Here is a 15,183-nt window from a genome sequence, read left to right on the forward strand (position 1 = left end):
CCTCTGATTTTTCATATTGCTACACCTCATAAAACACCTCTCCGAAGAACCACGGGAGAATCCCTTTTCTGGCAAAAGAGCTCACTTGGTAACGCTCACTTGGGAGAACGAGGGAAGATCAGACAGCCTGTTAGTTACATCACTAGTTGTCAAAATGGCTATAATTCAACTCTTCATAATATGTGCACATCATTTTATTAATATTTTAAAACTAGTGTTGTAATGAGAATTTTCAGTATTATATCAACAAGCAAGCAGCATTTTTTGTAAGCTGAATGATGTAAAATTTCAGATTCTGTTATTGCTGCTGCTGCTGCTGTCTAAGATGATCAGTAAAAAAGAAAAAGTACTCTGCATTTTCCTTTTGATGTGGCAGGTGTTAGTCACTCATGGTTTTAACTGGTAGCTCAGTTTTGTAAACTATATTCTTTGTACTGCTTAAAACATTTTGAAATTCTTCCACATCTCTGTTTCATTTAAAGCCAAGTTTCATTTGTCTTCTTTAATTACTTTTCCCTCAGGAGTTTATTTCTGTGCACTCAATAACAAGTTTAGAAACAGTATTTTTAGGATTTGTAGTTATAGGCCATCCTCAAGGAATTCTGCATAGTTGTTCTACGTGTTTATTAAATTAAACACTTAAAGAAGTCAGAAATATTCTACTATTAAATCACATTTGCTGAGTTTGCATGTGGAGTTGCAGAACTTTTATATTGTAACTCACTAATGTGTTTCCCAGTGACAATAATGTTCAAGTTCTGATCAAATTGTAAAGACAGCAGCAGTAATAAATAATCCTAAAAGGCTGAAGTATAAACCAGATGACAAGTGCCTCTTGCATGCATCTGCAAAACGTACGTAAGCATCTGTAGGGTCTGTTTCATGGGTGAGGAGAAGGCACTCGGTGCCCATAGGTGCTGTCGGAGCAGTGGATTCCCTGTGCTCAATATTCTCCTGTCCAATGAGGTGGAATGCTCTGCAGGCACATGGTTTACGCTGCTCAAAATAACTTGGGACCTGCAACTGACAAATGCTATTGCTCCGGTGGTGACAGGTTGTCCAGCTTCTTACAGCCATCCTCATAACAACGAAGGTTAACTTCTTTCACTGTATGGACTCCTAGCTGTTTGTGTTCCTGAGGACTGGAAGAATTCCCTTGCTTCCTTACCTTTAATCTCACACTCGTGGATAATTGTCATCGCTACTAACTGCCAGCATTGGGCAGCAACACCTGGAGGAATTTAAAAAGGTAATGCTTCAACTTTAGATTGGTCTGCATTTTGATTTTGCAGCACAGGTGCAGAGGGGTTTGATGAGCATGTATCTTTAAATGCTAGTTATTGCTGATAAGACATATACAGGGAACAAATCATTTTTAAACTGACGGACTTAAATTACGCTGAGACGTGTGTATTACAGTGAAAGAGAAACAATGTTCTGCAGCATTATAAAGGGCTTGAATAGCATTGGTGGGGTTCTCAAAATCCCTTGGAGCCAGTCTGACTCCTCCAGAGTCAACGGAAGATAATAGTGACCTGAAAAGTTCATTGCCGGGACAGTATTCTTCTTTCAGCCTTTTTTCCTTCCACTCTCTGAAATGTTTACAATCTGCTGTTCAGCCTTAAACTGAGATGCCATAACATGGGTTTCCTTCTTAAACAAAATAAAACCTAATTTAGCATGACCCCCATAGTGAAATACTTTATTTATTTATTTATTTATTTATTTATTTCTCTATTTATTTATTTATTTTGTCCTGTAAAATGACCCCGCTGGCTATATTTAGTGCTGGGAGATCTGCTCTCTGGATTAATGTACACAACAGCTGCAGAAACAGTCCTGCTAGAAGGGCATAGCTCTCCCCCTTGAGCTCTGACTATCTCTCCTGCACTCTTTTTCTCTCTCAGAGAGTATTTGACTGTCAGTAGCAAATGTTTGGCTCAATATATTGCAACATTAAGCAGTAATCAGAAGCCCATCTTGAGTTTTACAAAATAATATGCCAACAATGGAGAAGACAGCAGATTAGCTCCAGTTTACGCCAGCAGAAAATTATACAAATCATGTTAACGATACTGGTTACTTTATCAACAGTTTTGTTTTGGTCATGAGGTTTACATTTGTGAAGACGCTGTAAGGGTTTAAGAGCGGAAACAAAATCAGCAAGTGTTAATGGAACAATTTCACAAATGTCAGCACTGCTCTTCTCCCACTCCTATATCCCCTGAAGGTTTCTAAGGTCAGAGTATTTCCTTCTTAATTTTTCTGGGTTTCTTTGTAGGCCTTTTTTTTATTTTCTGAAAAGGCTACAAAATTGAACAATAAGAAGCATGTTAGTTCCCACAGCTGAGCAGTATGAAAGCAGTATATTTGACTACATTTATAGTCAATTGAGGAGATAGGTTTTATATTTGGTGGACTATCATGGAGAAAGAAATGCATTCTGTGCTGTTTTGCTACTCGTATTCATTCTCTGGAGATTTTACAATATGTCTTACTGTGCTACTGCAGAAGCTGTTTCTTATCAACAGCTACTAAGAATTTGATATCTAGTTGTGTTTGTAAATAAATATAAGATTAAGGTGACTTGTTAAAAATGTACACAGAACTATAAGAGCAGATGGACAGTACACCCTAAATTGGCATCAAATTAACTGGCCAAAAAAAAGTTTACTTTGGTGTACTTGTTTTCATAAACAATAATATTCTATGAGTATGGGCAAATTATTCCACTTAAGTCTCATTTAAAGCATAATAGTTTATAATTATGATTGAAAAGTGGAAGTTTTTATGTTACAGTGCTCTGACTGGTGAAAAAACATAAAAGGACAGAACAGCAGATAAAAAATACAATGACAGTTTGAAAAAAAAAAAAAAGGCACACAACTGGGCCTTGTTAGAAAAACTACAACCGGATTTCTTTTGTGCCTCATTTAGGACTTCAGTTCCCTTTTTCACTAGGAGCCAATATCTATATGAAAACTGAATGGCATCCTAAAAACAAAACAGCCAATAGATTTGAAATCACCAGACAAATAGATGTGCAAAGGCACATGTATTTTGTTTGCATACCATTGCTTTTCAGGGCTTTTCTTTGTCCAGTTTGTGCTTATTCAGGCTGGCTACACAAGCAATCATTTGTCTTGTCTTCAGATACATGTGCACAATTCCTTTGACATCAGTGCTGCTTACACGCATGGGTAGAATAGAGAAATCTGCTCAGCATTTAAGATGTGCAAATTCTCATTACATTCATCTTACGGAGTGTTGTATTTTGTCAGAGTAGAGTGAGGCTATGCAGTACTCAAATCACTTATTAACTATCAGAGCCAAAATAAAACTGGGGGCAGTAGCCCTCAGCCTCATGCATTTCTGGATTTTTGCACTGCTTACACATATTGATAGCAGGAATAATAGAAATGACCTAGTTTAAATCATTGGGGTCACTGTCCATGAAAGTGGATTTGCAGTTTTAGCCATGAAAGGCTTGCAGTGTGACTGTCTGGACCCGGATAAAAGAATACTGTCGCCTGTTTGTTGTATTTTCCATTGTGGACCTTTGCAAGCACATTCAGCACCAAACTATGGACTTCTGCTCTGTCTTTTTGGGCCTGTTGTACAGACCGTTTCTCACATGGGCAATCTCTGAAGGAATCTGGGTTGCATACTTAATAAAAACTTGTCCTGTATTACTGGCATTTGAAGTACCACAATCAGAGCTTGTCCTAGCAGCTGTGGCCCTGCCTTCACAGGTCAGTGGGAGAGGAAGATCCCAGGCAGTCCTCAAAGACTACCTTCATCTCTTTTTCTTTTCAACCTTCTAATTTAAAAATCAGATGCAGTTTCTTTCAGTTTCAACTTGACTTTGCATGGAGTCTAACAAAGGTATTGTTTAACTTTGTATCAGGTAGATTCACTAAGGAGCAAGAGAATTTGAGGCATTGTTTAAAAATGGATCTATGTTCTCATTATGAGTATATATATATATATGTTCTCATCTATGAATATATATACATATATATATACAAACATATTTGTGATCAGAGTAAAAAAAACAATGTTTCTTTCATTATGATAGTATGAAGGAAATGTTGACAAAGTTAGAAGTCTTTGCCTGTGCTTTTTATGTGAAGAAGAGATGGTTATTTTACTGTGCAGAGTGCCCACTGCTGCAGCACTGAGGTCACGGGTCAGGTGAAAAAGTATTCAAGGGCACGAGTCCAAGTGCACATAGGCCTATTGGAGTGTCTTCTGCAGAATTATTTGGAGGTGGGATTAGGGTTAGGTTATCTCATCTCATTTCTAAGTTGATAAATTCCATTTTTTTCTGTTGTGAGCTGTGCAATTATGCTATCAGTAAGAAAAGGAAGAGAAATTAGGGACAAAATACAACACATTTCACCTCTCACTTTTCTAGCACTATTTGCTTGCAAAACAAGTGCTCATAAGTCTTATCAGAAGTTTCCTAAAGCAAAATGAGTGCTTGTAAGGCTCCAACATCTGAACGTTTTGAGTTGCATTCAAATGTCTATGAATGAAATATTGAACTTCTCCAAACAGAAAAGAAGAGCTGTGTTAAAGGAGACCAACATCACTACAAAAAACATCAAGGTAGATTCTCCACTAAAGTAATCTAGAATCTTAAATATTCCAAGCTACAAATCACTTGGATTTGGTTTGATATTATTTATGTCATGTTCATAAAAAAAATCACACTGCATTATATGTGACTATATTAACATTTAATTATTTATATTGTTTAATATAGATTACTTATAAGTGCATTTAGATGGTTATTCAATTCTGTATTCTTCAGCTCCCGAGCCATTAAATATTAAAAATAATAAAATTTTCCCTGAATTCTAGAGAATGGATGCTCGATTGCTACCTTTTTTCCTCTCTTTAGCTATATATAGGTAGCACTTCTCAAAGTTTAAAGATTTAAATTTGTAAAGAATTTTGCACATTACCCAAGAAACAATTAAAACAATTGATTGGCATTTACAAAGAGAGGGGCTGTGAGGCTGGGGTGGGTAATTCTGTTCAAAGCTGCTTCAGGTAAATCCTGGGCAGCTTAAGTGAAGTCAGTCCAGATTTGTGCTGCAACGTATCAAGGGAGAAGCTGGCCTATCCAAAGTGCTATTTACAGAAGGGAGCCTGACCCTGCTCCTTTATTGAGCAGAATCAGTAGTACCAATACATCAGCTATAACTAAACATTCTTTAAACCGTCGATATTTACATGAAAGCCAAGTGCAGCAATGCGTGAAGATATTTGTTAACACCACACCTGTTAGCAAATTAATGTTACAATGAGCAGTATAAAGCCACCAGCCTCTTTCAACTTGAGATCAGATGAAGCTTTAAGATCTGGAAATTATTAAATGGAAGAAAAAATATTCTTTGAATATTAAGGAATATTAAGAATATACAGGCTGTTCAGAAATACACATGAAGTAGAATATTTCTGAAACACAGACCTGTAGCATGCTTGTTTTCAGGTGTTTTTATTTTTGTCAGAAGCTTAGGCATAGATCTCTCTTCATTTTCCATTATGTAACTACAACCCCTTCACTTACTTGATTCATTACAAGGAATGGAATGCAAAAGTACTAATGTGTCTAAAACAGAAAAGTAAATCACCTTCTTGTACACAGCTTTCTAAATGCAGTGATTAAAAGTACCTTATTCTCACATCCCCAAACACACACGACTGCTAATCTTGTTCCACTCCTCAGTTCCAGCCTAACCTTTTATATTGTAGAGTCTCTATCTGTCCTCCAGCAGCTATCATCGCACATCAACAGACAGCAACCGGAAATGGTGACAAAGGCAACAGCCAAGTGAGAAGCATGAGGGGAACAGGCTTTATACGTGGGCAGATAGTGACAGGACAAGGGGGAACAGCTTTATCTAAAAAAAAAAAAAGGAGATTTAGGTTAGATATTAGGAGGAAATTCTTCACTCAGAGGACAATGAGGCACTGGCAGTGCTGCCCAGAGCTGTGGGTATGCCATCTCTGGAGGTGCACAGTGCCACAGATGGGGCCCTGGGCAGCCTGAGCTGCTGGGGGGCAGCCAGCCCACGGCAGGGGCTGGGTGGGCTTTGAGGTTCCTTCCAACCATTCCATTCTGCAGCTCTATGATTTAATGATAAGTGAAGGAGTGTTTGAAAAGGACATCTTTAGGGCAGTAAGCATTCAATACCATTTCTAGCCAAACAAACTACAGGACATGCACTCAGATATACCTGTGATTCCTTTCAGTTTTGCTTAGATTTCAGTACCACCATTTTCTTAGGAAAAAGCTTCAATTCTTTTAGTGATGACTCAGCAATAGGAAATGAAAGGGTACAGCATTCCACTGCACAAGTTCCCTGGAGTGATTTTCCTGCCTTCCATACAATGATTTTCTAGTTAAACTATTGCCTAAATAATCTTTGGAATCTAATTCTACCTCTGTGCGTATTTTATCTCAAAGACCACTTGGCTAATAAAAGAACTGCTGTAAATGTTCTGTGTAGGCTCATAGAAAATCCGAAAGCTTATGCAGTTAGTTTTCTCATGGAATCTGATTTAGTGAACCGCAGAAGTAGACACAGCCAGTTTATGCAGTCAGTTTTGTTCATGACATTCTCCAAGGCCTTTCAAGGTGCCCAGTGTCACGGCTGTAAGTGTCCTGGAAAAGCAAAAGAAGCTGCCCCCTGTGTATTTGTTTACTGCTATAGGTAATGAACCAGTTAAAACTGGAGAACTGCTGACTGCTGAAGTCAGTCATCCCATTTTCAATCCTAAGTTATTCATAACTATTATTCACTACTATTCAAAACTAAACATTGCAATTCCTCCCCTTGATAGCAGTTCATAAATAGAGACATTTTTCCAGTTTGCAAAATTCTTAGAGCTTTCATTGACACTACAGATTATTGCTTACTCTATTTGTACTAATGTCTGTCCTCCCTACTGATGATTCTTTACAGCTCAAGATAGATACTTGCAGTTATGGTGTACTTGTTGTTTGCCCTGTGATATTGCAGACTCATGCCATGCACTGACTCACTCCTAGCAATCTGTGCCACTGCTGGGGGAGTATGGGATGATTTTTATGTAGTCACAAAGGCACTTTTGTCTCAAAGCCCAATTAGGAAAAATTAAAGAGAAGGCTCGGGGCATATTGAGGCCAGTTCACATCAAAACATAAAAACATCAAAATCTAAACAATACAAACAGTCCAGGAAAGAGAAAGACTGGATTCAAGCCCAAGTCTTAACTTTGGAGCTTAAATACCTATTTTGACTATATAAGGTCTTATTCTTGTATTAATCAAACCTGTAATACCATAGTTTTCTTCTGGTTATATATTTTTGCTCACTGGAAAGACAGTTCACATATGTATTTTAGAAAATATATTGAATTTGGCCTTATTGCTATCTGGCCCCCAGACCTTGTCAGGCTGTATGCTTGGCTCATTTCAAACAAAGCCAGTTTCCATCAACTGTGAAATCTGAATGGCCTCAGCCTACCCAGTGCTTCTTTCCACCATCAGACTTCTGTAGTGCTTGAAGAGAATAACTCCTTTTGGGGTGGGAAGAAAAGGACAGAAACTGGGCATCTTGTATGGCATGCTTGTAACTGGATTGTCCGTCAGTCTCACAGCAACATTAGAAATATCACATCATTCAAAATGTCTTAAAACTTCAGGTAGCAAAGCACTGCTTTAAGGTGCTAATTTGACTAGTACCCAACTTCTCCCTTACTAAAAATAGAATTTAAAATTGTCTTCTACACAAGCTGAAAATAGAGTTAGTTATATTCTGACTCTGAGTGAGCTAAAAAACAAAACAAAAAAACAAAAAACCCCCACAAAACCTACCACCAAGACTCTCTAAGCACTAAGAATTTGGCATCAGATTTGTTTTCATCAATATCTTGCTTCCCACCACCAGAAAGAACAATCTGCTCTTTTCTACCCCTGTTCCAATGGATATAAGGAAGTTGTTCCAGCTGATTTCATGGAGAACTGTTTGTTTTCTTCCACTCATATCTGCTCAGCTGTCCTCAGATGGGCAGAGACAAGTTTGAAACAGTGATTTGTTCATTTACTTCCTACATGTCCTCTCAGAACTGTGACAGACAAACAGACAAATGATTTTGCTCTGCCACATATGGCTGCACAGTCTAGCCTGGTCACGTGAACAGAAGATGCTTTGTCCAATTGTATTACAACTAGTCAAAACGAGCCATCAGTGTAGGGAGGTTTTTGTTTGATCACTTTCATTTCCTTTATCATTTTATATTTTCGTCAGCTACAAGCATTCACAATTTTGTTATTTTGCAGTAATTTACATGTCTTTTCCCTCCTTTGGCTATCAGACACTTGCTTATTCACTATTCTTTTTCACAATCTTGAATTATAAAACTATTTTTCCAAACCAAAGACACCTGCTTTGAGATTGTCTCCCTATGCCGCAGTAACAGTCCTTAAGAAAATTAGCAGAAACTATTTCATGTTTCAGTGCATTGTTCAAAAGATGAATAGGAGACATACAAGACTCAAAACCAAGTCTCAACTGTACGGAGCAAACAGTTGCTTTACTATGGCTAAGTGCAGAAAAGCTGCACTGTGCTTAACAACCTCTGCTGAAATAGACATAACCCCTACATGAAAAATTAATTAAAGCAATATCTTTACAGCAGAGGAAAATGAAAGCCTGTGTAGACAGATGATTTTTATAAACTCAATCAATAATATCAATGCAGAAGTTTTTTACTTGATTTCAGCAGGTTTTGATCACACATTTGCATTTCCTCTGTAGACTTTCCACTGTTCTCTAAGGAACTGCATAGCCCTTCCTCAGCTCTAATGACATTTACAGACTCTGGAGATCAAAGTACAACATGCCATTCTGAAATGTTTCAGCCAAGAAAACTAGCAAGCTAAATTTTGCAATTACATTATACCTCTTCAGCCTCATAAAATACAACCTTCAGCTGCAGCATCTAAAAGTACACAAAGATACCTACAGCTAGATGTTCCCATTCAGCCACTGCCATGCATAGAGGTTAGTGCAGAGCTGTGTCCTTCCAGAGGAATGTAGAGTGTACTTCCTATGACACTCACCTACAAGTACACGCTGCTCTCTTTTTTTTTCAGGCTAAAACAGCTGTATGGTGCAGAGAAAAGAGCTGGCTATGACTGTTTCTTTCCCTCTGTTTTTAAGTAGAAGGCAGCACATGGGAAGCAGTTTGAAAGCCAATTTGGTCCTTCATCACAGCTAAGCTCTATGTCTGCAGTTCATTCATGTGCAAGCAAGGTTTGCCTCCCAAGCTATGAACTCTTTACATTAGAAGGTATTTAAACACTTCAGAGCTGAAACCATAGATTTAGCTTTGACCTTTACAGTACGGAGTGTGCAATCAGCATATAAACAACGTAATATAGCCCTTTAAAAACATTCAGCTACAGTAAGGTTGCACAGCTGTTTAAGAAGTAAAAGCTGAGCAAGCAAAAGTGGTGCCCATAGAACTGGAACTGTATGCCTTAGGGAAACCTCTTTGTTCTCCGATGAGGTTATGTTACATACTCTATCCAGTCATGAAGCAGCTTATAGCATTACCTCACGTGGCTTTCCCAAATCAATGTTCTCTTATGCACCACAGCTTCACTTCACCACTGTGTCAGATAATCTAACACCAAGCATTTGATCAGTATTGCAGACCCTGGCTCAGTTGCAAGAGTGAGGCAGGTGTTGCTTTACAGCTGGAATTTGCACTGGGGACCAGATGTGTTATTTAGAAGTATATAATTTATACAGTATTTGAATTGTAGTTTTTCCTATAGGCACAAACTTATCAATATGATCAGGTGCCTTTATTGTCTTACTGAGTTTGATTGTTTCATATTACCAAAACAATGAAATCAATACAAACTAAAATGTTAAATATTTACATAGGAGATAGAACTTCATCACAACAAATTGTGCATCAGCCAGAGGGATTTAGGTCTCAAAACACACATCAGAATACAATAGCTTTATGATCATTCACTGATGAAGTGTATCTATTTACACAAGAAGTGTAACTAGAATATTTGCACAAGAAGTGTAAATAGAAGCTTTCCTTTTTATAAATAAGGAAAGGCTATTTTTCATTGTCCTGGAACAGATACTATATTAGTACAAGATGTTACAATCTCATTTGCTTTTCACCATTCCTTTTCCAGGGAGAACTGTTCCTCTAACAGAGCAGAAAGCCTTTTACAGCAGAGATACCTTTATTACTTCTCTTTCACTGGCAGCTTAGGTTGTCACATAAGGCTATGACTGGAAATGGCTGAGGAAGTGCATACACAATTCCATTTCTTGATGCCACTACAGCAACAGAACCTGCAGTGTGACAAAGCAGATACCTTGGAGTAGGAGTATTAGAAAGCACCACAGCAAGGCTTGCCAGGCCATAGATGAAGAGATCCTGAAAGAGATATTGTGCACTGCCCATGTTCTGAGAGACAGATTCTGCAAAAACTCATGCATTTGTTTCAGCTTTTTGAGATGTCAGCTCTGAAAGGTTGTGAACATATTTATTTTTCTCCATATTTAAGCCACCTTAAGATTAGCACATTAATAAGATATCTGAATCACTCTACATTTAAAATAGCTCTTATATAAATAAGAAGTATAATATGCAGAAGAACTGAATTAGGTACTAAAAGGAATAACTTAGCTTTACTTATCAGGAATGCAGGTTAAAAATGGACTTCATCTTCTCATCTGTGGTACATTTTTTTTCAAAATCTGATGATTTTGAAAAGGATGACCTAAGATAATGATTTTAAAAACCCATGGTACAAATTATGTTTGTATTGAATAATGACAAAATTCTCTACTTTACTTGAAATAGATAGCTTATTAGAAACAATGTTTAATTTAAGAAGGCATAGGACATTTAACATCATTATTGTTTCCTATAATGCAATATGTTTAAGAATTTTAAATGAAAAATTGTCATTATAGAATATATTTGTTCCTCTCTCCCCTCCGTCTTCCTTCCCCTCATCCCTCAAACGTTTTTTGAGGATTCATTTACTTACTACTTCAATGTCTTTAAAGCTAAAATTAAACTTAATTTAAAAGTACTGTTGTTCCTCCACAACTCTCAGTCCTTGAAATAGCCAGCCATTTAATCTATCTGATGAGGTTGTTTCTAAGCTCACACATCAGCAATGTGAAAGATTTGGCACTGAAACTTAGTCAATAACTCTATAATTGAAGTTTTGCCTGGAACAGCGTATAAATTATCAAGCAATACAATAGCAATTCAAGGCTACCATGGTAGAAAGTTATAAATGATGAATTCCTCTGTGCAAAGGTGATAGTATCTGGCAGCACGTACTGAAACAGGGCTTTAAAACAAGGCCAGTTAATATCTAGCAAACAGTTGCACTTTGAAAACGTGTTCTGCTTTTCAGATTCTGTGCGATCGACAAATTTGCTATTGTTAAGGTGGTCCTATTTGTCCTTTTTATTGGCAGCATGCAAGACGACAGTTTAGAATCCTCAACTTCAATATCTCAACTTCTGAGAGAAAGTTATTTAGCTGAAACTAAACATCAAGGGAACAGTGAAAGAAGCAGATCAGAACCAACTTCACATAACTTCCTCTACGGCAACAGCTCTGGTGATTCAGATGAGGTAGCTGCCCAAGATGACCTTCCAGATCTCTCTGCCTTTTTGAGTCAAGAAGAGTTAAATGAAAGTGTAAACCTAGCAAGACAAGCTATTGATCAGAATCCACTGGAAGCTAAACAGGATGAGCTTCATCTCCCAGATCAACTGAAAAACACTGGAAAAAACAGACAAATGGCCCACTCTACAGCTTTAAAAACGTCAGACAATGGCCTGCCTGCAAACTTTTGCCAGGACCGTGCCACAGATATAAAAGGTTCCAAAGGGAGCCCTCAAGATCTAAAGAAACACCTTCCTTCTGAATCAGAATCAAAGAAGGAATTCCTAAACAAGGCAGCAGATTTTATTGAGGAACTTTCTTCACTTTTCAAAGCTCACAACTCTGAAAGAATAAGACCCCGAACCTGCAAAAATTACAGGAGCAAAATTGATTCTAAGAGCAAGTCTGCTCAAAAAGCTAGCTCTAGTCTCTCCGGTACATCAGAAAACAGAGAGAGGCTTTCCATTCCGCTACCTCTAGACTTGGAAAACAAATCAGAGGAAACATTTGAGAAAATAGATGGTCAACTAGCAGAAAACTTGGAATCTATCAACCAACTGACAAGTGCGGAACTAAAAACAGAGTTAGAATCTGCATATTCTGATGAGCCTATTGGACAGCCACCACGCTTCACTCAAAAACTGAAGAGCAGGGAAGTTCCTGAAGGAACCAAAGTGCAATTGGACTGCATTGTAGTAGGAATCCCCACACCTGAAGTCAGGTAAACACATTCTGCGTAAACATATTGTCATTTTGTATATCTGTAACAGTAGGTGTATGCCTTATTCTTTTCAGATATTTTAATGCATATATTCCAGGAATCTGTAGCAGAAGTCCCTTAATCTTCATTATTAAAATTGATTACAATGAAGAAATGCGTTCTTTAAATCATAACAAAGAATAGTTACATTTTAAAGTGATGCATTCTTGGGCATATTATTTTCTTAGAGTTTAATAGAACTGTTTTTAAATATTGTATTTTCACAATAGAAAGAAATACTAACTTCTGAGTGAGAAGTTAACAGAAAAGGCTGATCGTGTAAACTGGCTAATAAAAACACCACTAACTGATCTGAGATCAAGTGCTTTAGTCTGGAAGAGGGTAGACTGGACAATAGGAAGAAGTTCTTTACCATGCGGGTGGTGAGACAATGGAACAGTTACCCAGAGGGGTCTTGGGGCCACCTCCCTGGAGGCATCCAAGCCCAGTCTGGATGGAGCTGTGAGCGACTTGGTCTAGTGGACGTGTCCCTGCCTATAGCAGGGGGTTGGAAATACATGATCTCAGAGATCCCTTATAATCCAAATCATTCTATGGTTCTGTGAGCAAACAGTTTCCTATATGTCAAAGCCTTCCATAAACGAACAGAAAAGAAAGAAATGCAACTGAGTTATTATACAACTATCAGCATCTCAGTTCTAAGTCAGATTCTAACAAAATTCTGCCATGAGCTCAGAAAAATCAGATCTATTCTATCAAGAGCAGGACGCATTAATTGACACTTATCCATATCGGATGACTAGCCTGCTAAATCTGACCACTTAGTTTTCACCTTTATCTATGAGAATTTTGAAGGTTAAATAGGTAACATTTGCAGAGATCACTTAAGGTGAAAGGAAGTGTGAAAGAGCTGCATTTTACTCATCAATGTCATAAATGAAATGAGAAATAGATTACTATGCATTTTAAAGTTACCTTGAAAATTCTCAGTCTCGGTGTTTTGAAATCTGAATTTGTTCTCATAGAGATAATTAGCCAAATTTACCCCTCAGTGACATTGGTGGAATCACATTTCCTTTGCTGGGACTATACATACAACATTAAGGAAAATTCTATCCACTTTCTAGAGAAGCACAATACTTATTTGCAAGCTAGTGTCTGCAGTATCAGAAATAGATTCCTTTATGGGCATTCTAGAGTTGTGTCATTTTTCTAAACACTGAAAAGAACTGTTTGTGTTCAGCATGTAATTAAGGGGCTGTGAGTTTCACAGATGGCCCACATTCTCCAATTGTCAGCTCATTACAACAGTCCTTGTCTTCCTAATATACTCAGACAACTCTGGATACAGCACTGCTGCAGTCAGCACTATTATCGTCTTTCCCACCAAACTAATATGCAACATTATCAAATGAAAAATATTTGATTTTACAAAGATGGAAGCTCCAAAGATTTCTGCAGTAAACAATCCTTGTCTTTCACTCTCTTGGTTTTCTGGCACATCAGATACTATTTTTCAGAAGAAAGAATATTTTACAACACATTATTGAACTGTGACTAACATCATTCTACCCCACTAATGCCTTCATAAAAATTATGTAGGTTCCCAGTACCTAACACAACTTTGACACATGGTACCACATAGTTTCTCTTGCCCATGACAGTAATAGGAAAGACTCAATGGTTTGGTTTTAAAAAGAGGTATCTGAGCTGAAGTTGAAGAAATAACTTGTTTGGGAAGAATACACTTTCCATCCAAAGTGACTGCTGAAACGAACCTTTTGAGGCATACTTATGGCGGAGTTCATGCATTCAGCCCTTAAGTACATAGAGTAGTCTGATCAAAGAAGAAAACGGTGCCAGAAAATAGACAGGAAATATAATTCCCTAGATATTAGCTTGCCTTTCTGGATACATCAATTATAAAGGCTTTGAGACTTATCTGTCTGAGCACTTGCCTTGACAAATCTTTTTGATATTAAAAATGCCTCTAGGATCCATGGACATAAGCAACAATTTCTTTTTCTTCTCTCATTCATAACTTATAATACAAAGAGAATAAAGAAAATTTTCTCTTATGCATATAAACCTGTATACAAACCCAATCCAGTTTTTTTTTGTATTTAAAGGTGAACACCAGTTTATTTGTTTATGGCCACATGCTTTGATGCACAGTATTAGTGAGTGTTTCTCCAGAAAGCCACAAAATCATCCTTTCCAAAGGATGTTATACCCATGCCTTTGACACATACATAAAAATGAAAAGGTATTCATGCCTTCTAAGTTTGGGTGTTAAACAAGTATCTGAATTAGAAGCTGACACTATAAAGTTACTGAAACCTCACAAGGGCAAATCAAAGAATCCAAGAACAGTGACTGATCCTATGGAGTACCCATGTACCTGCAGAATGCCTACCCTAACTCAGGGACCATTCAATTCCATGGAATTGAATTTTTGTCCCATCAGAGCAAAAGGTTTTCCATTGAAATTTGTTTCAATGTTTAATTTTATTTTAAATAATAATCTACATAAGTGCATAACAGTCAATATGGGAGCTGTTACATTTTCATAGAACAGGTATCTGTCAGAGTTGTCCAAGGATAAAACACTGCTGTCACGCATTGGACTTCTCCATCACAAGTGTGTACATGGTTTACTGGCTCTTGCTTGTAAGAAGGGTAGGGTTTTTGAAGAACGGAGAACAGAAGGGAAGGAATACCTTCCTAGGGACATGGACACA

The 15,183-nt window shown here is 37.5% G+C and overlaps 1 protein-coding gene across 5 annotated transcripts in view; it reads left to right on the top strand.

The window, feature by feature from the left end:
* MYPN (myopalladin) overlaps positions 1-15,183 on the top strand; it is a 66,095-nt gene that overhangs the window by 12,534 nt on the left and 38,378 nt on the right. The window contains exons 1-2 of one of the 5 annotated variants that reach the window (XM_048943751.1): positions 988-1,249; positions 11,528-12,442. In XM_048943751.1, the coding sequence (XP_048799708.1) occupies positions 11,529-12,442 (914 nt within the window). In that variant the 5' untranslated portion in view covers positions 988-1,249; position 11,528. Of the gene's footprint in view, positions 1-987; positions 1,250-11,527; positions 12,443-15,183 lie in introns of those variants that run through there. The other 4 variants (XM_048943754.1, XM_048943753.1, XM_048943755.1 and 1 more) reach the window with 4 other exon arrangements.

This window comes from Lagopus muta, chromosome 5 (assembly GCF_023343835.1).
Source record: "Lagopus muta isolate bLagMut1 chromosome 5, bLagMut1 primary, whole genome shotgun sequence".
NCBI lineage: Eukaryota > Metazoa > Chordata > Aves > Galliformes > Phasianidae > Lagopus > Lagopus muta.